This window comes from Labrus bergylta, chromosome 4 (genome assembly GCF_963930695.1).
Source record: "Labrus bergylta chromosome 4, fLabBer1.1, whole genome shotgun sequence".
NCBI classification, from domain to species: domain Eukaryota; kingdom Metazoa; phylum Chordata; class Actinopteri; order Labriformes; family Labridae; genus Labrus; species Labrus bergylta.
In genome coordinates, this window is record NC_089198.1 from 30,220,943 (window position 1) to 30,245,094 (window position 24,152).

Sequence of the window (24,152 nt, forward strand, 5' to 3'; positions counted from 1 at the left end):
TTTAAAAATGAATAAAGAAACAGGTAATCAGTGAAGTGAAGCTTAAACAGAGGTGATGTGTCAGGAAGTTTGTCTGTGGCTCATGTACTGAAGCAGATAAAAAGTGCATTACAATAATCTAGATATAATGAAATAAAAGCAAAATGACAGATATGACATGATATGATTTCTGTATTGTTAATAAATTGCGTTGCTCTGGCCTTTGAGATGTTCCTTAATTGATAAAAACAAGACTGAATCATTTTCTTGGTGTGTTTCATTGAAAGTATCATCACTGTCAAATCAGGCCAATCAGAAGCACTTCTGTTTTGTCAGAATTGAAAGCTTTGTAGCTTTGTTTATAACATTTGGATGATTTTATAATTGGATATACATAATTTGATGTCATCAGAATCATTATGAAATTAAATGTTGTGATGCCAGGTGATATGGCATAATGGAAGCATGTATGTGCACATGGTAGTTAGTAGTAATGAAAAACTTGACTGGTGACTTTGTGCAGCGTAGATTCATCTTCATTTAGTGATTCTGTTAAAAAAAAAGAAAAACAGAGGAATGACGTTGATGATTTTATTCTTTTTCTGTTCCATCACCTGCAGCGGATCCCTCTGTCCCGTCTCCATACAAGGTGAAGCTGCTCTTGCTGCTCTACACAGTGCTGACAGTGAAGAGTCTGGTGTACTGCTGTGGACTCTTCCTGCTGACCGTCCTCAGGAACAAGAGTCTGTCCACAAACTGCACACATGCTGGATGACTATGTTTAACTCTATTTTCTATCCCACCATCATCTCATAAATATATCTCCTATATCGCTTAGATGAATTTAAAAATGTCAATCATGACTATATATATGCAATTATGATCAAGCAACATTTTGCAGCAGTGTAAAACAAATCCTATATTATATACAGTAAATGTTATTGTTTTGTATAATGCTTTCGCAAATGATGTGCAATGTTTAGAGCTATTAGCGGCTAAGATGCTTTCTTAATTAATCAGGCCCTCAGTCTCTCGTAACAAGCTCTCTTTATAATTTCACACACCGCTGAGAATAAAATGTACAAGAAGATATGAATACAAGCACACACATTGACCAGGAACAAAAAGCTCACAAAGAAAAGTAAACTTGTAAAAATTCAGTGTGTTGATTTGTCTGCAGGTTCACTGTTGACCCTTTTAAACAGTGGTGTCAGTGTTTTATGTAGAGCTCTACGCTGATGATACTCTTGTTTACATGTAGAAACAAAACATGACATAGCAGCTTCATCGGTGGAGAGCTGAAGCTGAATGATACACAAAACATGCTGTGTGCTTTTCTTATTTTATTTTCTAGTTTATGGAGGATTTAAAATATTTTTGTTTTGGTAGGGACTTTACATCGACTGCTTTTTTCTGCTAAATTACAATAAAATGTTTTAACAAATCAATACAGAATCACAAATTTAGGCAGAAGTTACTAAAGATCTCATGTATTTAAAATATAGTGATTTTACATTTTAGCTAGTTCACAGTGCGCCTGTAAAAACATTTTTTTTAAAGTAAATGCAATAAGAAATAGAAATGTATGTTGAACTGACGAGCTGAAAGAATAAAGTAGTCTGTATATAATAAACATTGTTGTGTCGTTTCTATAATTAACAACAGAATGTTTTGATTTAAAATGAATCCTGAACAAAGACTTCTCTTTACCTTCTGAGCCTGACTTTATACTTTATTAGTTTTCAGTGCATGCTGCTGCGTAGACCAGTGGTTATGAACCATGTAAAGGGCTATTTCCCTCGAGGCCGGCGGCCTGGGTTTCACTCCAACCTTCTTCATTTCATCGCATTTCAATCCGTTTTATTGGTTGTCAAATTGTGACAGCAATAGCTTCCTTGTTTGCCAAATGCAAAAATATAATTATGACTCTATTTGTGTAGCTTGTTTCAAACAAGGAGAACAAAGAGCTTCACACATGACAGAAGAAAAGTACTACGGCGTATCAGAGCCATTCTAAAACAAACAAAAAACAGAAAAGGGAACATTTCCAAAGACAAACTCAGAGTTCTTGAGATTATAAAGTAAATTCACTATAAAACTCAGAATATGTCTTTAGATTTTAAATGTGAATATACAGGTCAGTGACTGCAGGCATGATCCAAACAGCAGCATCGTTTGCTTTTCTTATGTATGACATTAGTGCCTTTATAATCTCACACAATATACCAGTTGTGTTTCTAGTTAATGTACTTTTTAAACATAAAACATTTTGAGTTTTTTCTTTTAAATTAACGGCTCATTTTACTTTTTAATTTTTTTTTTTAAAGAAGGCCCTCACACACAGTCGTAGAAGAAAAATTCAAATTCAGATAATCCCAAAATGTTCACACTTTTTTTTATACTCTAGTATTTCACTACCTGTTTGGTGTAATCTTACAGTCATTTAAGTTTAAGTTTTAAAATATGCAAATTATGACTTTCAATTGTGGGATATTTTTATTATTAAATATTATTAGGAAAACTACAACATTTTGATCTGCTGCCGAGGTTCACTGTGAGCTTCAGTTCAGTTGAAAAAACTTCATGAATTAAAATGTTTAACTAAGCGTAATCTCATTCAGTCGTTGTTTGTATTTGTGGTCTCTCTTCTGGAAACATACATTTATACCATTTTGAATTGTATGGCTTATTTAAAGATTATATCAAATTCAGCTCATTTGGAAATTAGATAAAACGTTTTAAAGTTTCTACTTATGTTGAAACAACATCAAAAAAGTCTGTTTTTATAGCAGAGATTAACATGTTTACAGTTTGGTACAAAACAAACAAATAGGTCTGATTAGCTCATGTCTCAATGGACACACACTGTACGGGGGGGGTGAATGTTTCGATGACTCATCAGTTTTAATTTGATTTATTAAGAGTTATTCACGATAAGGCGTGTAGCTGATCAGCTTGACAGGCGGGCGCGGTTTAATGGTTTTACAAGAGGCTTAAAACACGCCTCAGCCTCAGCTCTCAGCCTGTGGGTGACATCACTCAGGCCATCCGGGGGAGACCTCCCTCACAGCGAGCTGTTGAAGAGAAGCAACCGAAGTCCACCCCAGAAGAACCAACAAATGCAGATGTTGTTGAGGCTCAGGTTTCTTCCTCTGTCTCTGCAGCTCTCTGGGCACCTCGACGGACCAGTCGCCAATAATCCACACTGTGTCTATAGGAGAAATACAAAGGTGTTCAATTAATGCCTCAGACAAGACAAAATGTACAGTTAACTACATGTGACAGCTCAGGGTGTTTTTTTGTTATTAGCCACATCTGCAGGAATAATATTGAACAAGGTAGCTGCAATACCTAATAATAGATGCCAGTCTTAAACACTATTTTTTCTAATTTCTAATACTAAAGTTCTTGGTGTGAAGCTGACACTGTCCACAGACTCCATGACTTCTATAGAAAACAAATGTCTTATAATAAATACTAAATATTTATTTTTCAATTGTCATGTTCACCCACCTCGCTGTTGACATCAGTAAATATAAGACACAGACATTCCTCTTTTTGTCAGAACAGTAACATGAACTGTATGCTTTGTAATATTGATTTCTTCTGGATGTCTCATATTTATTTACAGATTATGAATAAAGCTTTGTTAATGTATTGCTCTGCTAACACTGACAAAGTGTAGTTAAAAAAGTGTAGTTTTAATTAAATGTTTGGGTTGAATATAATTTGTTTTAACTGTGTTGTAGAAAAGTTAAATGTTAACTTACTTTTTTATAGAGTTTTCTCAGGATGAGCAGCAGTAGGGGATGCTAGCAGCCTAGCTGTTAGCTATGCTGTGAAGTGGACTGCTAACGTCGAGCTGAATGGGCGGAGTTAAGTCCCGCCGGTCCCGCCTTACTGCTGTAGCTAGGTTGATCCGAAGTTAGGTTGAGACTGCAAATCCAATATGGATGCGGCCGTCGATTGGACTCATTTTCTGCCTATGTAACAGATGGGTCAGGGTTCGTCCAGTAATATTTACAGTCTATGATCCTGACTGACAAATCAGCCATGCTAAATTGTTTTAATGAACATTTTATTTCAGCTGGCTTTTATTTGACTCATTGCACCCTGATTTGGTAAAATCCGACAAAAATCAGGATAATGCGTCACTGGCACCTGAGGTTGATAGTCAACTTACTGTTCATCCTTTTCAATTTATGCCAGTGTCTGCCACTGAGGTGCAGAGAGCATTACAGAAACTGGACTACAGGAAATCAGCAGGTCCTGATAAACTTGAGCCGTTCTTCCTTAAGTTGGCTGCTGATTTTATTGCTGAGCCTCTTTCATATATTTCTCAGTCTGATCAGCAATGAAATCCCAAAGGTCTGGAAATCAGCATTTGTTCTTCCCCTGTTAAAAGGGGGTGAACCCTCACAAGTAAACAATTACAGACCAATTTCTAAACTTTGCATTTTGACTAAAGTATTTGAAAAAATCATTAGTGAACAACTGAAGGATTTTTTGGATGCCAATAATGTGTTATCTAAGTATCAGTCAGACTGACATTATTGAAAAAATTGATTGTAAGCAATTTTGTGTAGCTCTCTTTATTGATTTATCAAAGGCCTTTGATACAGTTGATCATGGATTATTGATCAAAATCCTCCATCAAGTTGGTTTATCAAAGCAAGCAGCCTCTTGGTTTGGCAACTATCTGTCAAACAGAACGCAATGCGTGCAAATGGCAGGATCCACCTCTTCCTTTTTAGAAATCTCAAAAGGGGTGCCCCAAGGTTCGATAATAGGACCTATTTTATTTTCCATTTATATCAATAACGTGTGAAAATTTGTCAAATGCCATGTATCACTTTTATGCTGATGACACTATCATCTATTGTTGCTCAGCATCTGTTGTACAAGCTTTTGAATTTCTTTTTTGAAAAGCTTTTCAATGTTGTCAAGTCTCGTTTGAGGGAACTAAGGTTGGTCATAAACACTGATAAAACAAAGCTCATATTTGAGTGGAGAAACAACAAATGTCCCACTGATTTTAACTTCTCAAGGAAATGTAATCGAGCTTGTCAAAAGCTACAAGTACTTGGGATTTATTCTTGAGTGTGATCTGTCTTTTAAATCACATATTGCCAATTTGGTCTCTAAACTTAAAGTGAAGTTGGGATTTTATTACAAAAATAAATCTTGCTTTTCCCTCAGAGCAAGGAAACTTCTTGTTTCATCAACCTTTCTTCTTTTGTTGGATTATGGAAATGTACTGTATATGGGCGCCTCGACCAAATGTTGACAGTCATTGGACACTGTGTATCACTGTGCGCTGAGATTTGTTACTGGTTGTAAACTCAACACACTCATAACTGTGACCTGTACACTAACTCAGATTGGCCATCTTTGAAGGTGCGCAGCAATATACACTGGCTGAAGCTTATTTATAAAGCTCTTCTTGGTTTGGTGCCTTCATACTTATGTTCTATTACCTTCAAAGAACCAGAATCCACTATGACTTGCGTTCCTGTGATGTCTTTAAACTGTCTGTGCCTCGTGTCCGCACTGAGCTCGGGAAAAGAGCGTTTCGTTTTGCTGCTCCCACCGCATGGAACTTTCTCCAAAATTATCTCGCTTGAAGCCTTTGGCTCAATCTTAAAAGATAAAATACGCGAGTCAATTGGAGAGTGCCTGTGTTTCTGAATTGTAATCCGCGATCAAGATTCTGCACTTTATTTGTAAATCAATTTGCACATTGTAAATCGTTGTTCTCTCTTAACTTGTTGTTTGTAAACTGTCTCTTTATCATGTAATGCTTTTTATGACGTGTGCTGCTGCCTTATTGGCCAAGTCACCCTTGTGAAAGAGATCCTGATCTCAATGGGTTATTCATCTAGTTAAATAAAGGTTAAATAAAATAAAATAAAAATTTACCATTTACCATTTACCATTCTAAAGGTCAATAGATGAAGGGGATGTAGAGATGAGCATGAAGGATGAGGTATAGGTCGAGGGATGAGGGTAAGGGTCGAGGGATGAGGGTTGAGGTATGAATGGATGGGGGTAAGGGTCGAGGGATGAGGGTTGAGGTATGAATGGATGAGTGTAAGGGTCGAGGGATGAGGGTTGAGGTATGAATGGATGGGGGTAAGTGTTGGAAGATGTGGGTTGAGAGTAAGGGTCAAGGGATGTGGGATGAAGGGAGGGGGGTGAAGGTTGAGAGTTTGCAGGATGCTGACATGTGATGAAAACGTTGTGCTGATGTTGTAGTCAGAGACCAAGACATTCCCCAGAACAGAATGCTCAGAGACCGAATCAAGACCGAGGCAGAGCGAGGCCGAGATAAGAACAAGACCATAAATATCTCTGAAAAATCATCATCTTGTGTTCAGCAGGCGTGTCACTCACTTAGACCATTTGCGGACATAACCTAGGGATTAAAATCAAGTTATGAATCAATTGAAGTTATTTATTATTTCTTCTAATTACAGTAATGACAGAGAAAAATAGCTTTACAGTGGTGTTCGTGACTGATCTTGATTTGTAATCCGGAGTCCGCCTGGTCTGAGACTGAGACAAAACCAAGCAAAAATGCTTTCGATTCCAAGCAAGACTGAGACCTCCAAAAACTGGTCTTAAGGCCGGTCTTGAGACAAAGACCAATTTCGAGTACTAGAACACTTTGTTGTGCAGTCCTGCACAAAGAGGGACACCTGGTCACCCAAAGAAAACTAGTATCCATTATTACAAAGACCAAATACTTTTTGATATAAGACACTTTGAAATGTATCAACCAGATGGAACAAACTTTGTCTTTAGTGACAGCAGAACACAAACAAGCTCAGCGTGTTAGTGAAGTGTCAGTTTTACACCTGCAGATACACCATGTCATCTTTCTACAGAAGCTAGTTTCCATTGTGCGGGATTTGACACTAACACATATGCATACAAGTTACTTTAAAAATAACAATAGGCTTGGGCGGTTGGCCTGGGTCTCATTTCTGATAGCTGTCGTTCTCATGTATCTAATTTAAGAACTTGGTCTCATTAACCACAAAGTCCATACAGTGAGACACACACGTATCCTCTGTACAGTCTCAGTGTTCAGCTTCATCATGGCCGGACGTCTGCTGTTTGTCTTCTTCATGTGTAAGTAAAACCTTTATTGATTTATTCAGTATTATTGTGGACTATTATAAAGCTCTGCAGATTGAAACATGACGTTAATGTGTCATGTCAGATATCATCATATCAGTGATTAAGCTTTGAGTCTGTGATATTGTGTTTTGTGTGTTCTGCCAGTTGTGACAAATAAAATCTATTTTTGTCTCAGTTAATAATTCTCCATTTGATTAAAATAAATGAATAGTTGGAGGAGTTTAAATGTGTGAACTCTTGGAGTTATTATTATGTGTAGTCACCTTACTTTCACTGTGTTTTTTAAACAGATGTCTTTAATGGGATTCAAACAGAAGGTCAGTCTGTGATCTCTCATGGTTCATGTCTAACTGTGCTGTGATCGCTGCACTACTGAAGAATTTAAACATTTATATGCATCTTATGTTTGAGTTTGATAAAACATTTTCATGGTTTATATTTTCAGCTGGTCTTCCACCTAAACTTACAGTGAATTCAGCGGTGATCAAAGAGACAGACTCAGTCACACTGAACTGTCAGACTCCATCATCTGTGTCTCAGTGTTATTACCAAACTTTAAGTGGAGAAACTGTGAAGATATTATCCTGTCTGCAGACACTGACAGGAAGTGAACTGCTGAGGATGGATCATCAGAGTTCATCTGCTGAGGTCAAAGTGAAATGTTTTTACACTGTTCAGAGTGGAGGCAGAAATGTTCCATCTCCACACAGTGACACAGTCTCCATCAGCATACAAAGTGAGTAATACAAGTGTTGTCAATACTCATATATTTTGTTACATAATCATCTGGTTCAAGCAGTCTGATTTAAAGAGTTGGAATATTGTCAAAAGGCATCCTCTATCAGTATACATTTGTCAAGTTTTTTATTTGAATGAAAATGCTTTTGCAGATTTGAGATGTATTTGAGCTACATTTGCTTTGTGTGTTTTAATAATTATTTTGAAAGTGATTATATAAGATAATCTGTTGTTGTTTATAGTCCTAAAAACACCAAAACAAACATACTAATGGGAGCACTGGTGGAACATGTATTATACTGTGATCCAGCGGTGATCACAGAGACAGACTCAGTCACACTGAAGTGTCAGACTCCATCATCTGTGTCTCAGTGTCAGTACTTCACTTTAAGTGGAGGAACTGTGAGGACATTTTCCTGTCTGCAGACACTAACAGGAAGTGAGCTGCTGAAGATGGATCATCAGAGTTCACCTGCTGAGGTCAAAGTGAAATGTTTTTACACTGTTCAGAGTGGAGACAGAAATGTTCGATCTCCAGAAAGTGAATATTCCTCCATCTCTGTTCAAAGTAAGTAAATCTGTCTTCAAGCTGGATCAGCAGAATAAAAACCCTGTGGTGTAAATGTCATGAACAAAACATTTTATTTTATTTTTAGGTGAGACAAACCCGAACAAGGAGAGTCTCAGCACTTTGAAAACCTCAGTTTCTATTGTAACTTCACCTGCTGATCAAGGTGAGTATAGCCTACTGCATATTTCAGTGTTGCTTTCACTTTTACCATCATTTACTAACTAGCACTGTCACATAAAACTACAGTCCCACATTTTCCTTAAACATCAGACTGCTGTTAAAACATATTTTTTTCAGACATTCAAGTCCAACAGACTCCCGATTTATCCTTTAAACAAGTCCCACACAGCAGGAATTTGCCTGGACAAACTTAGTGGTATGATGGTCAAAGTCATACGTTGGTCAAAGACGATACCAAGATTTGATATTTGGTTGAAACGAGCCAATTAACTGATCAACTACAGTGGTGATGGTATCTGTTACAATAAAATTATATTTCAGTTTTGTCAGGATTAGGATTAAGAAAATTAAGATAAATCCACTTTTGGATAGCGACAAAGCAGTTATTAACAGTTATGAGAGGACAGTTGATTCCTCATTATTGGGTTTTATCATCAAAGTCTTATAGTCCCCTCCATCAGCAAAAACAGAGGAGGTTTTTCCGTGCTGGAAATCAAAAGAAAGCCTGATATGTCCCATGTTGTCAAGCACATTGACGTTGATATCACTCTAACCTCTTCTGCTGCAGGTATTGTAGAGAAAGAGTCCAGACGGACCCAGAGGACGCCATCACTCATCACAACCACAGGTAGGACATTGTATGATTCTAGATCACTTTTAAAGTATTGTTAACTCTATTTTTTTACTTTATTCACCAGGTCTGCCTACAAGTAGCTCGAGTGCCTCCACTATTGTGAGACCTTTAAAAAAAACTTCAGGTAATTCAATCATTTACGTAATACATTTAATATTTTTTTTTTCATTATGTTTAGTTTGAAATTATATTTTTTTAATTAACAAGGTTGGACTGTTGGCACAGCAAGTAACAATGATGGTCCCAACTTTGCCCACTCAACATCAGTGAAACCAGAATCAGGTGACATGTTTAATTTTGCTTTAACCTCAATGCCAGTTTCAGCACAAGACAACATGGATGGTTGATGGTTATTGATTGCTCAACCTGATATCTGTGATGGATATACAGGTTCATAACTTTTTGTGAAGAAAGCTTTCCTGCTGTGTGGGATTATTTGACTGTTTCATGCAGTGTGTTTACACTCTATGTTGAATAATTCAGATAACCTTAAAGCCAGAAGTCAACGGACTGACTTAGATCAATTGTGTTACAATCCGGGGGAGAGCAGGGGCAGTTGTATCCTGAAACTGTGCAAAAGCTCCATTAGATTAAAAAGCAGATGCATGGAGTGCTGCATGGAAGTTGAAAAAAGTTTTGATAATTAATCCTTCTGGTGCTCTTCAGTGCGTGTATCCAACTTAAAGGCTTTTGAAGAAGTCTGAGTGCCTCAGATTTCTTCAAAAGCTCCCTTAGATTGTCTTATCTGAACAAAAAAGGAACCACTTTTGAAAGCTACCAACTTCATCGCCTTTGGTTTCTTTTTAGGTAAAAGGTTTGTGTAATTTGCGTGACTTGAATGTAAATGTTTGATAATCAGTTGATTGCACTGTAAACCCAAACAAGTTGAAAGTACTCAAAATGTTTGTCGTAACTGATTACCTCAAAGTTTTTGAGTAGTAGAAATAAAAAATTTTAGTAGAACTGAAATTAATAAATATAATTTCAGTTCAATCAATTGTTTTCTTATTTTCTTTTTTCTTTTTTAAGTTTTCCCAACTCAAATGTATTACTTATAAAAAAATATATATTTTTAAGTTATGCATGCTCGCTTTAATTGATTTGATGATACTCATTCAAATTAAATCCAACCAACTCTTCTACTCAATAAATGTATTTGTGCTCAACCCAAAGCCTGGGGGAAATCTAATCGAAAAAATCAAATTGTGCTAAACTTATACACCGAAGGAAAAAGATAAACAAAACAACTTCTCATCAGCTCAAAATGTACAAGAAAACCCTCATTTCAGTGACAATTGTTAAAAAATACTAATACAACTCACTTTGTTCAGTTCACCTTTTTTATTCAAGTTTAAAACAGTCTATACAACCTGAAACAACTGGAATGGTTTTGTAGATCCAGTCATGTGTCTGTATTTTAATGGAAACATTGACAGTGTTTATTTTACACAGGATTCAAAGAACCTTAAACTGTGCTACAAGGTGCAAATTAAGGACATTATTAGAAATAATCAATAAATTTAAACAAAATATGAGAAAATAACTTTTGTGGAATCAAAAGCAAATAAAGATCCAATGATTTAACATAATGAATCACACGTATCATGTGCTGAGGTAGATAAGGAACCTTCTAAAATGATCACCTTCAGATAAAAACCAACATTATGAAAATGTACATCATCCAACCTGGGGAGACCCGTCACATCAAGGTCTGTTTCAATCACATCAGAAATACTGTCAGGGTTGAACTGGATGGTACCAGTGGAGCTCTCAGTGACCACATAGAGGAGAGCTACAGGGGTGTCTTCAAAGTTTGGCTCATCGTCCCATTGCAAAAATAAAAGGAAAAAAAGATGGAGATAATCCCAGTAACAAGATTACAAGTCCTGCACAGTAGGCTGTTGTTCCTCACACAGTTAAAAGCATCAGTAAATATGTTTCTGTCTTGACACAACACTCGCATGTAAATATGCATGTTGGCAGTTACTGGCGGTCACACTTTTTTTTCTGTCTATACTGTCTCTATAATATCTGCTGAATGTGAGCCACTGTAAGGGTGAAAGGACAAAATTGAAAGTCCTAATTCTGTTTTAAAATGCGACCTAAAGTTCATTGTTATTATGAGGCCTCTAGAACTCAGATATAGCCAAATCACATCAAAGATAATCATGCTTCCTCTTCCTGCCACAAAAAAAGAAAATCAACTAATTCTTGTTTTTTTACCTCTGACTGCTGAAGCACCATTTTAGCTTCAGCCTAACTACGGGAAGATTTTCTTATGTTCAACAAGGATTGAAAATGTCTTACAGTTGGACCTGGCCTAATACAGTATGCCTCATGGAGTGGAAGAATAATAACAGTCCTTATACTCTTTCACTGTAATTAACACATGCAAGCCTTATATTTAGATAGAATATAGAAAAATCTAAACCCATCTCTTCTATTAAAGTCTGTAAAATGCAGGAAGTCACATTTTACTTTACAAAAACAGTTTACACTAGTCATTGATATTGACATTTTCATAATTGCACAATTGCACTGAGTACATACCTTGCAGGTCTTGAAGATCCCCTTGCCCGTACAATGGGAGGGTATGAGGAGCCAGAGTGCTTCTTGTGTACATCATGCTGTTCCTAGGCCAAAAAAGAAATTCCTTTTTAAATTCTCATTATGACTATAAGAATAAATGATCATTATTAACCTTAGCTGCAGGTTAAAATGATTATTCTTCTGTATGTAATTTACCTACAGCTTATATATCCTCCTGCAGCGCCTGTCTCTCATGTCGCTGAGGCCTTCTGCCTGTATGCTGTTGCAGTGTGTGTCGGTCCAGCTGGCTGTAGAATGTGTTGTGAAGGTTCATATTTGTGATGCAATGGAACTCAGCAAACACCTGCAGACCTACAGAAACATAAAAGTATATTGATGAACACTTTTTAACTGTAACACTGAAAATAGATTATTTGTAGTTTTACTTAATATTCAGTTTGATCCAAGGGAAATAGATTCAATTAGCAATATGACATCATTTAGATTATTCCAGTTCATCATAATCAAATGCTTATGTTTAGTTTAATTTAACAACAAATCATACCCACCAATACAAAGGTTGATATCTGGTAAGTCAGGTGACTGGGGGGATGATGAAATGCCTTCAGCAGCTCTCCCTTAATGGGCACAAATGATATGAAAACAAGCTAAGATTAGTTAAAATAATGGCCCTGTGAAAAACTGCTTGCACTATATCCTTGAAACTATTTTCTAATGTTCTGTTGAACAAAGACATGTATGTTTGTAAGGCAGTACAGTTCATCACACCACGAACTACAGTTTCAACAAACAGCCCTCACCAATATGAAACTTTTTGTCACCACAGTGGAAAATGTCCCTCATGTTATAATGCAGTAGACCATTAAAGATTATCACTGTACTGCTGGGGCAGACAGAAGGCTGTGGGTTCACAGGTAACAATATAAAAAGTTTAGAAATGGCTTACTTCTTACCTGATGTCTTTAAAGCTTGAAGTTCAGTGCTCTTCCTCCACTTCAACCTGATGGGAAAGATCAGTCACATACGATATAAATACAAACCAGGATCACTCATTAAACAAACATATTTTAGTGAGTCACACAAATCTCTATTTAACGGTTAATTCAATATTTAAAAATCATTTATGTTGCGTTCCGTTCTTCTTTGTCCTGCAGTCTGACAAATGATTACGACGAAGAACATTATATTTGATCTCAAACACGTCAGCGCAGCAGCTTACCTGCCTCCACAGTAGGGTCAAAGTTCATCTAAATAACGTTGCTGCAGTTTTCAGCAACAGTTAGCTCAAGGTATTAGCATACGTTATAGCTTCTGTTAACGTTATACAACAGTAAACAGACACGAGAAGTTTGAGAAACTTTTTTACTCACCACAGCAGATGACTTAGAACAAGGAACAGCCCGAGACTTGAAATAATGCCAGTCAGTTGAATGGTAGTGGCTTCAGTCACTGGCACACCGTCATGTTGACGTTACCCTAACTTTCAAACTTGTGCCGCTTCTAGTATGGCGGTTGTGAGTTTTTCAATAGCGTGAGTAAACGTAGCGACGTCGATGACGTCAAACGCTGCGTCCCTCTGTTAACTCAAATGATATGATTTAGACATGGATATTAACTCAAACACATTGATCCATATTAAATTAAAACACATCACTCGTTCAGAGAACTCAATAGTTTATTGTTTTGTTAACTAATTAGCTGCTTTTAAGTTCTGTACCCTTAATGGCTTTGAGTTAGTAATACTGTTCTGGTTTACATTGTGGTTATGGTTGAACCCAGGTGAAGACACAGAACAGGTAAGGCTTGCAGGTAGTGAAGGGGAAGCTGGTGGTGTTAATCTAGAGCTTGACTTGTGACACAGACAACGTATGAATGGTGTATTGTTCTTGCACAGACTGACAGAGCAGGGTTCTTTTAAGGCCTTGACACACCAAGCAGATGGCCCAGAACTGGTGGCGACGAAGACCGCCTGTGGTGTCGGGGGGCAACGCCTTTTGTCTTGGCCAAAAAGTTGCACTATAACACATAGCAAAGACTATAGACGACGGCCAACAACCACGTACGTTCTGCGCATGCATAAGAGGCAATAACTCTCCATGTCAGCAGGTTGCGGTAGTCTGTAATCGTCATTCCAAAAAGCGAAAACTGGAAAAGGACGAGGAAGAACACGGATAAATAAAATGTTGTTGTGTTACGAGAAGGCAATTTTCTCAGAAGTAAGTTACTTCTTATCGAGAATGTCTGATGAAAAGTTGAAAATAGCGCTGGCGTTGTCAGCGGTGCAAGCCCAACCACTTTCGGATGTAGTTGTTAGCTTGGCTGTCCATCCTGCTGACCTCTGATGATGGAATCTCGCTGACCTTTAGTGGCCACAACACTTGATGGTACAGTGATGGTAGCTTCCCCATGTGTCTGTCAGAAAAGTCTGCCCAGCCGTGGGATCGGCTATCCACCAGCAACAAAGATGGTCTTGTTCTGTGGCACCCCTTTCCTCTATGAGAGACTTCTTGATAATTCCGCCTTTATCTTCATACTTGCCCTTGTGATGAGCTCATCAAGGCGATAGAGGAGCCTCGCCGTGCATGGAGCCGTCTGAAGGATGCTTGTGACAACGTCAATTTAACTCATCACCTGCCTTGCCCCTATGAGGATTATCTCAAAGGCTATCACAAACAAGATTGGGGAGATTGCGCATCCCATGGCAATGCCGCATTCCAGCTGTTGCCATCCTGATGTGTAGCCTTCCAGGGTGAAGCCCATGTGCAGGTTGCTTAAGTATTTGGCTATGATGTTCACACAATCTGAGATATGGAAGAATTCCAAAGCAAAGTCTATCAGCTTGTGCGTCACTGAGCTGTACGCGTTGGCAAGGTCTAACTACATCACATGCAGGTCGCTCTTCTCTCTCTTCGCACGCTGGATTTGGTCCCAAATCATAACAGAGTCCTCGATGAATCCAGGGAAGCCTGGGATTCCAGCCTTCTGACAGCTTGTGTCAATGTATTCATTTGCCAAGAGAAAGTTGGCCACTCTCCCTGCCAAAACAGCAAAGACAATCTTCCCCTCCACATTCAACAAGGCAATGCTTCTGAACTGGTTGATGATATGGGAGTTCTGATCTTTGGGGATGAAGACACTGATTGCTTTCTGCCACTATAATGGAATACAAGCTGTTGTCATATGCTTCCACAGCACTTTCACTACCTGGGGACAGTTCTTATACAGCTTGTAGCGAATCCCGTTCTGTCCAGGGGCTGATGCTGACCTTGCCTTTTTGATAACCTCTTCCACCTCATGCAGTTTAGCTGGGGGGGTATCAAATGGCAAGGTTGGTGGAACTGGGCATGGCCATGTCCTGGGGAGCCGAGGTGTAGCTTGTCTGCTATCACTGTACTGGCTCTTCATGTACTGCTCCACCTCCTCCTTGGTGGCGTCTAGCTTACCACTCTCTTCTTCTCTCTCTTCTTCCTCCTCCTTCTGATCCTCTCGGTCCTGTGCAGCTGGGCAAGCTTCTGTTTGACCTCGTCCCACAGCTCCTTTAGGCCGACTTTTTCATCGGGTGCAGCTTTCCTCCAGTTCTGGCTGAGTTGGTTCTGACAAGTTGTTCGATGTCCCTCTCTATCCTTCCCATTCTCGAGGCTGTGGACTGCTTCCTCCTGACTTCCACAAACTTCTCTCTGCATTACTCATGGATGATCTTGCTGAAGATGTTAAGCTTGCTTTTGACTTCTCCTCTCAAGTACAGCTCCGGCAGGTGGCTCAAGTCTGCATCGAGTTTCTGCAACTCTGCACAATTGTTCGCTTTTGGCCACTTGATCTTGATGTGTCTCCCTGGTTGCTTTGCTATCAGACTAGTGGGGCGTGCCACTGGTAGGCCTGTGTCCTCATCTATGCTGTGTACCTTCTCCATCACAGGACCTCTTTCTGCTACTTCCAACATTCCAGCTCCATTGGGTCCTGTTGCACTGTGATTGCAATCCCGGCTTTGGGTCCCTATCGTCTGAACTGCTTGCACAATGCGAGGTCGTTGGTCTGTCTGCCTTTCATCTACCCCTGATGGATGTGTAATCCCCTACATGATGCCACCTTCTCCCATCCGCAAATACACTTCCGGAGGATTTTCTCATTGTGGTTTTCCATTCCTGTCGTTACCTCTTGTTCCGTCCTGGTAGGCCAATCTTCTCTCGGAGGGCCTTCGGGTTGTTTCATTTTGTTCTGCTTGGTGTATCCTGGGGCTTCCAGGTTGCAAGTGGGTAGGGTGACTAGCCGCCCACTCCTGCGGCAGTCTGTCCTGCTGTCAAGTTGTCCACCAGTCTTTCCTAGCTGTCACCCGACAACATCATGTACAATAGTGATGTTTCAACAGCAGAGTGACTGTAAATCTGGGCATTTATGACTGAGCTTGTACACAGAAGGACATTAACCATCTGGGATTTTTGTCTTTTCCACTTTTTGCCCAAAACACTCTGGGTTAATAAAAAACATTCCTTGTTAAAAGTCAGACACTTACAGAGTCAATGCTTCTTCACTTATGTTCAAAGATAATGGTACATTTTAATGTTTTTGTGTTTGTGTGCTTTTAAGATACAGGTATTACTGCGGCCTCAAATAAGACAGCACCTGGGAATTAAATGAAAGTTAAACCAATATTGATATCAATGCATGATATACTCAAATTGTTCTCTTTTCTTGTTGTAAAACTGTTTTGGCTGTGCAGGTCCGACTGTAAGTCCTCCGGATACTAAAGAATTGTGGAATTGGACGTTTGTCTGGGTTTTCGCTGGTTGTGGATCTACTGTGGTCATCACAGTGATTGTTAATGTTATTCTTTGGAAGAAAAGAAGAGCTGGTGAGTCAAATGAAGTCAGAATCTTTTGTTATGTAGAAGACTGAAATATCAAACTTTTAAACTTTACTCTTTCAGTTTTTCTTTTGTAGGGAAATATTTGTTGCTCTAAAAGTTGTGATTGTAAAATGGTAAACGGACTTGAGCTTGTATAGCACTTTCCTCGTCTTCTGACTACTCAAAGCACTTTTACACTGCAGGTCACACTTACACATTCACACACTGATGGTAGAGGTTGCAATGTCAAGTGTCCATCAGTGTGAATTAATCCATTCATACAAATTCATATGCCGCTGACGAAGCAGCTGGAGCAATGCTTGTTGTCATGTAGATTGACATTAACATCACTCTAACCTCTTCTGCTGCAGGTATTGTAGAGAGAGTCCAGAAGGACCCAGAGAATGCCATCACTCATCACAACCCCAGGTATGACATTGTATTTATTCAAGATCCCTTTTACAAACAAGTATTAACAGCAGGAGCAACTTGGGGTTAAGTGTCTTGCCCAAGGACAGATTGGACGTGTGGCTGCAGGAGCTGGGTATCAAACCCTTGACCTCCTGGTTGAGAGACCGACTCTACCACTGAGACACAGCTGTCCCTTTAATCCCTATTGAAGGGTTAAAAATCTACTTTGAATATGTACTTGTAAGAGTTACTACTTCAGACAGACACATTTAAAACTAAATTGTTATTCATTTCGAGTATAATGAATTAAATAGTGTTTAATTTACTGAAGGTGCATTTGGAGAAGACATCAGAAAACATTGATGTCAGTAAAAGGGGTCAGGTTTGAATGGCTGCTCTAACATGCACCCAGCTGTAAAGGTTTTGGTGAAGCATGATTGAAGACTCCGCTGAGGAGACCTCGGAAAAATGGCAACTGTTGAGTTCACATGGTTCACAGCTAGCCTATTAAAATAACTTCTGTGGTAAATGTCAGCTTGCGCATAAATAACCACAAAGAGCTGCAGCTCAAACTGAGTAAAAGACAAGCGTGGTAGACCACAGCGCTGAGACATGGAGACAGCGTCGTTGAGAACACTCTCATATCTCATATCTCATATCTCATAGCACTTCTGAACATGAGCTGGAGGTGAGGTGAGGTGCATTTCTTAATAACATAAAGTGTTTCACAACCTTCAATTCTTAGCTGTGGTTGTCAGTGACAGTTATAGACCACTTTTACTGAGGGGGCCAAACTGGGGCCAGTTGTTTTGTTAGAGGGGAACATTAAACCAAGGTGAAAAATGGACAAAGATAATCGCTTTTTTATATGTATGTATATATATATATATGTATTATGCTAAATAATAGTGCACATCATTAAATACCATGATTTACATTTGTTTCCGTTAATATCACAGTAGATTGTGAGTACGGTTGTTGAGTCAAATACTGTGTATGTGTTATTAGGGGGGCTCTTCCTTTTGGAGGGGTGGCCACATGGGGGACCAAGCTCAGTGTTACAGGGGCACTGCCCCCTGTTGGCCCCTGCCCAGAACCGCCCATGGTGGTTGTCTAAGCTGTAGTTCCCATAATGTTTCTCGCCGTGTATCACCCTCCTAAACTAAGAACATATTTTATTGATGCATTCAAAAGTTTCCATTAACTATGACTGTGTTGTAATTTCTGGTGACTTTTTATTCACATCAACAATCTGAACACAAAACTGTTATTAAATGTGCTAGAAGCATTTCAGTTCTCACAGCGGTTTAAGGGGCCCACATGTAAATAAGGTCACAGCATCGTCCTGATTCTATTTAAAGGCCACAGTAAAGTAATAACGGTTACTGCTTTTCTCGATGTTGCAATTCAGATCACTTCTGCATCTTTTTTAATATGACCTGCAAACCAAGACATGACAATGTGGTTATCATTTCAAATACGCGTTCTATTAATGACAATACCACTGATATGTATATTAATACATGAACCATAATCATGTCATCATGTGATGAGATGAGGGCCAATTTAACTCTGTTGTTAGTCAAATCATTGGCAACACTGCTCCCATCAAAAGCCAATAAAACAACACGGCTGTGGATCAGTGATCGAGTCGTCTCTCAACCGGACAGTCGGGGGTTTGATCCCCAGCTCCTGCAGCCACATGTGGGCAAGGGCAAGACACTTAACCCAAGTTTCTCCCACTGCTTCGTTGCTGCCGTATGCATGTGTATGAATGGGATTAGTTACTTCTGATGATCACTTCACATAACGACCTCTGTCATCAGTGTGTGAATGAATAGATGTGACATGAGGTGTAAAAAGCACTTTGAGTAGTCAGAAGACTAGAAAAGTCTACTATTAAAGAAAAAAAACAAAGACTCCTTGGAGGAATGGGGAACAAGTGAGTATGCTCAAAATCTCACCAAAAAGGCTGAACAAAAATGGTGAGATTAAAAGCTTTAGATATATTTTTAAATCTTGAAAAAGTATACTGACCTGTCAGAAAAAAATAACTGAAAATGTCAAAACAGCAACACATCTCAAAAATGATAAATTACAATACAAATAATACTCACTATCTCTTCTCCACAGTTAGTAAACTATTAAATCCTTATAGGTCAAATTCTGAGGAATTACTCTCTAAGAATAAATGTAATGAGGTCGCTAGTTGCAAAATAAAGAAAAATTAAAAAAAAAAAAAAAATCTTGAGCATAAGAACTTACACTTTGAAATCATGTAACAGCAATTCCACCCTATCAGGCTCCTCTCATCAGCCCACATGTGTCCAAGTTAGTACTGTACAGTACCTACCTCTACCTCTCCTCTTGACCCTATTCCCACAAAACTGTGTAAATGTGTCCCTCACAGCCTGTTACATGACTTACATCATGTTGTAAATGATTCTCTTCGGACTGGTTTTCCCCACTTCTCTAAAACCTGCTACAGTTACTCCTTTACTAATAAAAACAACAAACCTGACCCATCAATCATTACCAACTACAGACCAATCTCCAACCTTCAGTCAAATTCTACAAACAATTACGGTTACCATCCATTCACAGTCTGTGTGATCTGTACCAATCAGGTTACAGAGCAAACCGCAGCACTGAAACTGCCACTATGTGATCAATGACCTGGAAATCAACCGTATTGTATTGTGTTTGTTTTTGTTTCTCTTCTGTCAAGCATATTGAGTTTAATTTTGTATGAAATGTGCTACACAAATAACATTTTATTGAGTTAATGCATCTAAAAAACTGCATCTTTCCCAATCCTGTTTCTAAGTTTACTTTATTACATCATCCTCCATCTCTGGTAGTTGACTCGTCTCCCCTTAAATCAGTACACCCCTTAAAAAAGGAAAAGTAAAGACAATTTAAATAATAAATGTCAGTCAAGCTCTCCAGCAATATGAAGGGCATCATTATTAATTTCTCTTTTCTGGACGTAAACATCGAGCCATCGGACTGAAAGGTTCTAATTAATGGACAGAGTGTGCTGTAAAATGTAAAGCTATAGGGAACATTTTCTCATCTGTGTGTCTTCCTCAGTCACAGGTTCTGAGGGAATGGAAAGGAGTGAGTCTCGGAAAAGCAACGTAAGTCTGACAGGAAGAACAATAATCACATTTTTCCAGATATACCAGATGCTCAAGTTGGTTTCTGTCTTTTCCCAGCGGTCTTTGTACCATATTTATTCTACCATCTATGAGGGTCAGACTGCAGCAGCCAGCAAAGACATGATCTACAGCAAGCTGCAGGCACACTGACATGCTAACAGTTTAAAAGTGTGTTCAAGAAGAGAAGAAGTTGACTGATGTGATGTAGAACCAGAGGTACCCATCACGGACCAGACAGCAGCTGTCATATTTCTGAGGTAACGGCCCAAGGCCCGATGGTTGGGGACCCCTGATGTAGAGTAATCCTGAGCTTCTGTCATGTCTTCTTCTCAAATCAACCAAGATGTAAAACGAACCCAAAGTTTTCCAATGTCTTTCAGTCAGAATATCAAGTTCAATCCAAAAGTGTTTGATTGAAGGTGAAGACAATATTTTTGGATTAACTGCGTCTCAGTCTTGTTGTTTGCTTACTTCTGTACAAACACTGTATGCTACAGACCCAATGCAAAATATTTGAATCTTTGTATATTTCAAATAAAACTGAATTAATGTGTTGAGGTTTCTTTTCTTTGTTTGCCTTTTTAATTTCATTACTTGGTTCATATCAGACCTTACACAACCTGCAGTTATAGCCCCATAACAGCACACACACACACACACACACATGCAGACACACAAAACACACACACACACACACACACACACACACACACACACACACACACACACACACACCTGATACAACAACATGATCTCTTAATACAGCTCATAAATACAGATATCATTTTTTTTCTGTTTTTATTCTTGAAATTTAACAGGATGTATATAAACCAATCATCTAAGAGTAAAACAGCGCTGTCCCCCTCACAAATCTCCACAGTGTTTGTTGTTTAAGCAGGAAGAAGGACCAAGATGCACTTGACGCGCCAACATTTATAAATATTTAATTGCTTCCACCTTGTGACCAAAATCAGCATTACAAGTGTGAACCTGACAGCCCATTTCCACTGGACCTCAGAGGCCTGTACGATGAAGGTTTGTCTAACTGTCTTTGTAGTACAGTGATGTCCTAAACAGAATCATGTCTGTTTTTAACACAGCTCCGTCTGAGGACCTAAAGATCACGGCAACCAGACATTGGATTTTGGCCTCTTTAAGATGCACAGAGCTTTTTAAAAGGCCCAATACTTACATCGTATACATTTTCTCCCTGTCACAGATTTCTCTTTAAATAAGAGATGTTTTTAGGTGGCTGTTAAAAGAAGTTTATTTTGTGTCACTGTGCAGCAGCACGTGTAAAGGTCATGGGTCCAACAGCCAGACAGAAGAAGTATTCAAACAATTACAACTTAACAAAAATAAAATGTGTCTATCCTTTCTAAATCTTTGAAGATTGCACAGTGATGAACACCAGATGGTTGTTTTCTTTCAGGCTTTAAGTTTCTTGAAGTCTCTTTTTATCCACAAGGGGGCAGCAGATGCTTGTTATAGAGATCCAGTGCCATCGTTTGTAAAGAATTTGATCTAATCAGACTATTATCACTAAAGCAGCAGTGTTATCTTGCATTTAGGTAACAATACTTTATTTATATAACACTTTGAAGACGAGAGCATTAAAGGGCTTTCCAGAGATAAGTGAAGAAAAACATCACAATTAGAAAATAAAATCACAAAACATCAAAATGTAAATATACAGTTAAAAGATTATTTTAGTTCAGTTAAAAAATGTACTCCAGGGCTCTTATAAAATAAGCTGTTGGCTAAAAAGGTGAGTCTATAAAACTGTGTCTTAAAACAGGATTTAAAAGCAGAAACAGAGTCTGCTCCCTGAGTCTGTTTCAGAGCTGAGGAGCCATCACAGCAAAAGCTTGATTAACCTTTGACCTCGACCTTGACTTTGATATGATGAGCAGGTCTCATGTGGCCGATCTAAGAGGACTTTTTGGGGCAGCAAGGCGTTAAAAAGCCTGCTGGTGTATTCTGGTGCCAGGCCATGTAAAGCCTTTTGGGGAATGAGTCAAATTTAAAAATGAATAAAGAAACAGGTAATCAGTGAAGTGAAGCTCAAACAGGGGTGATGTGTCAGGTTTGCTTTGTCTTTATGAGAAGTCTGGTTGCAGAGATCTGAAGTTTGTTTGTGGCTCGTGTACTGAAGCAGGTAAACAAGTGCATTACAATAATCTAGACATAACGTAATAAAAGCAAAACGACAGATATCACTTTTGTCAGAATTGAATTGGTGGAAGTTTTGTGACATACAGCGTCTCACATTGATTCATCAGCTTTGTAGCTTTGTTTATAACATTTGGATGGTTTTATAATTGGATATACATAATTTGATGTCATCAGAATCTTTATGAAATGAAATGTTGTGATGTCATGTGATATGACATAATGGAAGCATGTATGTGCACACATACATGCGAAGAACTTGTCAGATATCAAATTTTAGGGATAGCCCATACAGCACACAGCTGTGAGACGGCTAACACATTAGCATCGATTCAGAGGAAAATGGCTGCCATGTGAATATAGTGGCTGACTATGTCTTGTTAAAATCAACACTTTTTATAAATATAATTGTTTCCAGCCAACGTAACACTTATTATTAATTATAATAAAAAAAACTGTGTCTAACTGGAATAACTTTCTGCAGATAAGGCTGTTCTGAAAATGTATCACTAAAGAACTCATTACTAATACCAAATCAACAAATGAAAAACATAGTATATCAAATATGATCAAGATTGAAACTTTAAAACAGTCTGTGGGCCGAACCAGTGAGGCTTTTATACCCAGAATATTAATCTTTAATAAAATGTTTTAGAAACATTTATTTTTTTGTATTTTTGTGTAAAACAACTGGAACAAAAATAAGAATTTGCAGACCTGAAGGTGGCGACCCCCCTAATGTCTATACGGCCTGAACCTCCCCTTTAAAACAGAAAAAGTTTCTACAAAGGTAGAAGTTGAGGATCCTCTGAGCAGGAACCCATTTCACCTCTACTGCACGTTGAGCCTGATTAGGGATAGCAGCTTCCCCAATCACCTGATCCAACTTACCATAGGTGGTCATCAGTTGACAGCTCTGCATTTCTCTTTACTCAAGTGTCCAAGACAGACTTCAGATCTGGAGTTATGACTGCAGAGTTCATCATCCATCTTTGGCCTGCCACTTTTCTGCCACGTACACTTGCGAAGTATCCCATGGTTAATACTTGTGTTGTCAATTTAATAACGGAAAAAATTCCTGTCATTCCATGACTCAGCATTTTTGCCAACATTAGCAGTGATGTCTCCCCATGAAGTCTTAGGTTGGAGCCATCCAGGTATCTCATCTAAGGCATGCAGGGAGGCTGCTTTATTGTAAGTTCTGTCCACTATATGAAGAGATAGGAGTCGGAGCTTATCTCTTGTTAACAGGCAACACTGGAGATGATCCTCACATATGCAAGGGAAAAAATGAGTACACCATGAAGTTAATCTTCATTTGATCTCCGTCAATGGGAAGCTCCCATTTTGTAAAAGTATAAAGACTTGTAGAAAGTATGTCGGATAAAAATGTAAAAATGAGTGTGTTGGTTGAAACATGTTCAATTATTCCTTTCATGTCATTTTTCCAGCGTGAATGGAAAATGTTTTATGTTATGTTGTTATTTCTTTGGCTTTTTGAGGTCATCACCGAAGCCTCCAAAAATATATATCCTGCATGAAACATTTCATCTCTGTATTAACCTTTACATCACTATGATTCCAGCCTCTGTGTCATGTATCTTATTCTCATCAGGATGTCTTATCTTAAAACAGCCTGTGCAGACTGTTTGCAGGGATTTTATCTGCTTTGTTTGATATATGTCCTCCTAGTTTGACCTTGAGTTTGTACCTCAATGACTTATTTCAAGAAACAGACTTCTATGTGCTGAAGAGCAGTCTGAACATGCT

The 24,152-nt window shown here is 38.6% G+C and overlaps 1 protein-coding gene across 3 annotated transcripts in view; it reads left to right on the forward strand.

Moving 5' to 3' along the window:
* Positions 1-7,035: 7,035 nt before the first annotated feature.
* The window catches only part of LOC110003326 (uncharacterized), an 80,125-nt gene continuing 63,008 nt past the window's right edge, over positions 7,036-24,152 (forward strand). For all 3 annotated transcript variants that reach the window (XM_065954341.1, XM_065954342.1, XM_065954344.1), the window contains exons 1-8: positions 7,036-7,113; positions 7,413-7,439; positions 7,568-7,858; positions 8,517-8,594; positions 9,180-9,239; positions 9,310-9,369; positions 9,453-9,527; positions 16,513-16,644. In XM_065954341.1, coding sequence (XP_065810413.1) covers positions 7,080-7,113; positions 7,413-7,439; positions 7,568-7,858; positions 8,517-8,594; positions 9,180-9,239; positions 9,310-9,369; positions 9,453-9,527; positions 16,513-16,644 — 757 coding nt within the window. In that variant the 5' untranslated portion in view covers positions 7,036-7,079. The remainder of the gene's footprint in view (positions 7,114-7,412; positions 7,440-7,567; positions 7,859-8,516; positions 8,595-9,179; positions 9,240-9,309; positions 9,370-9,452; positions 9,528-16,512; positions 16,645-24,152) is intronic.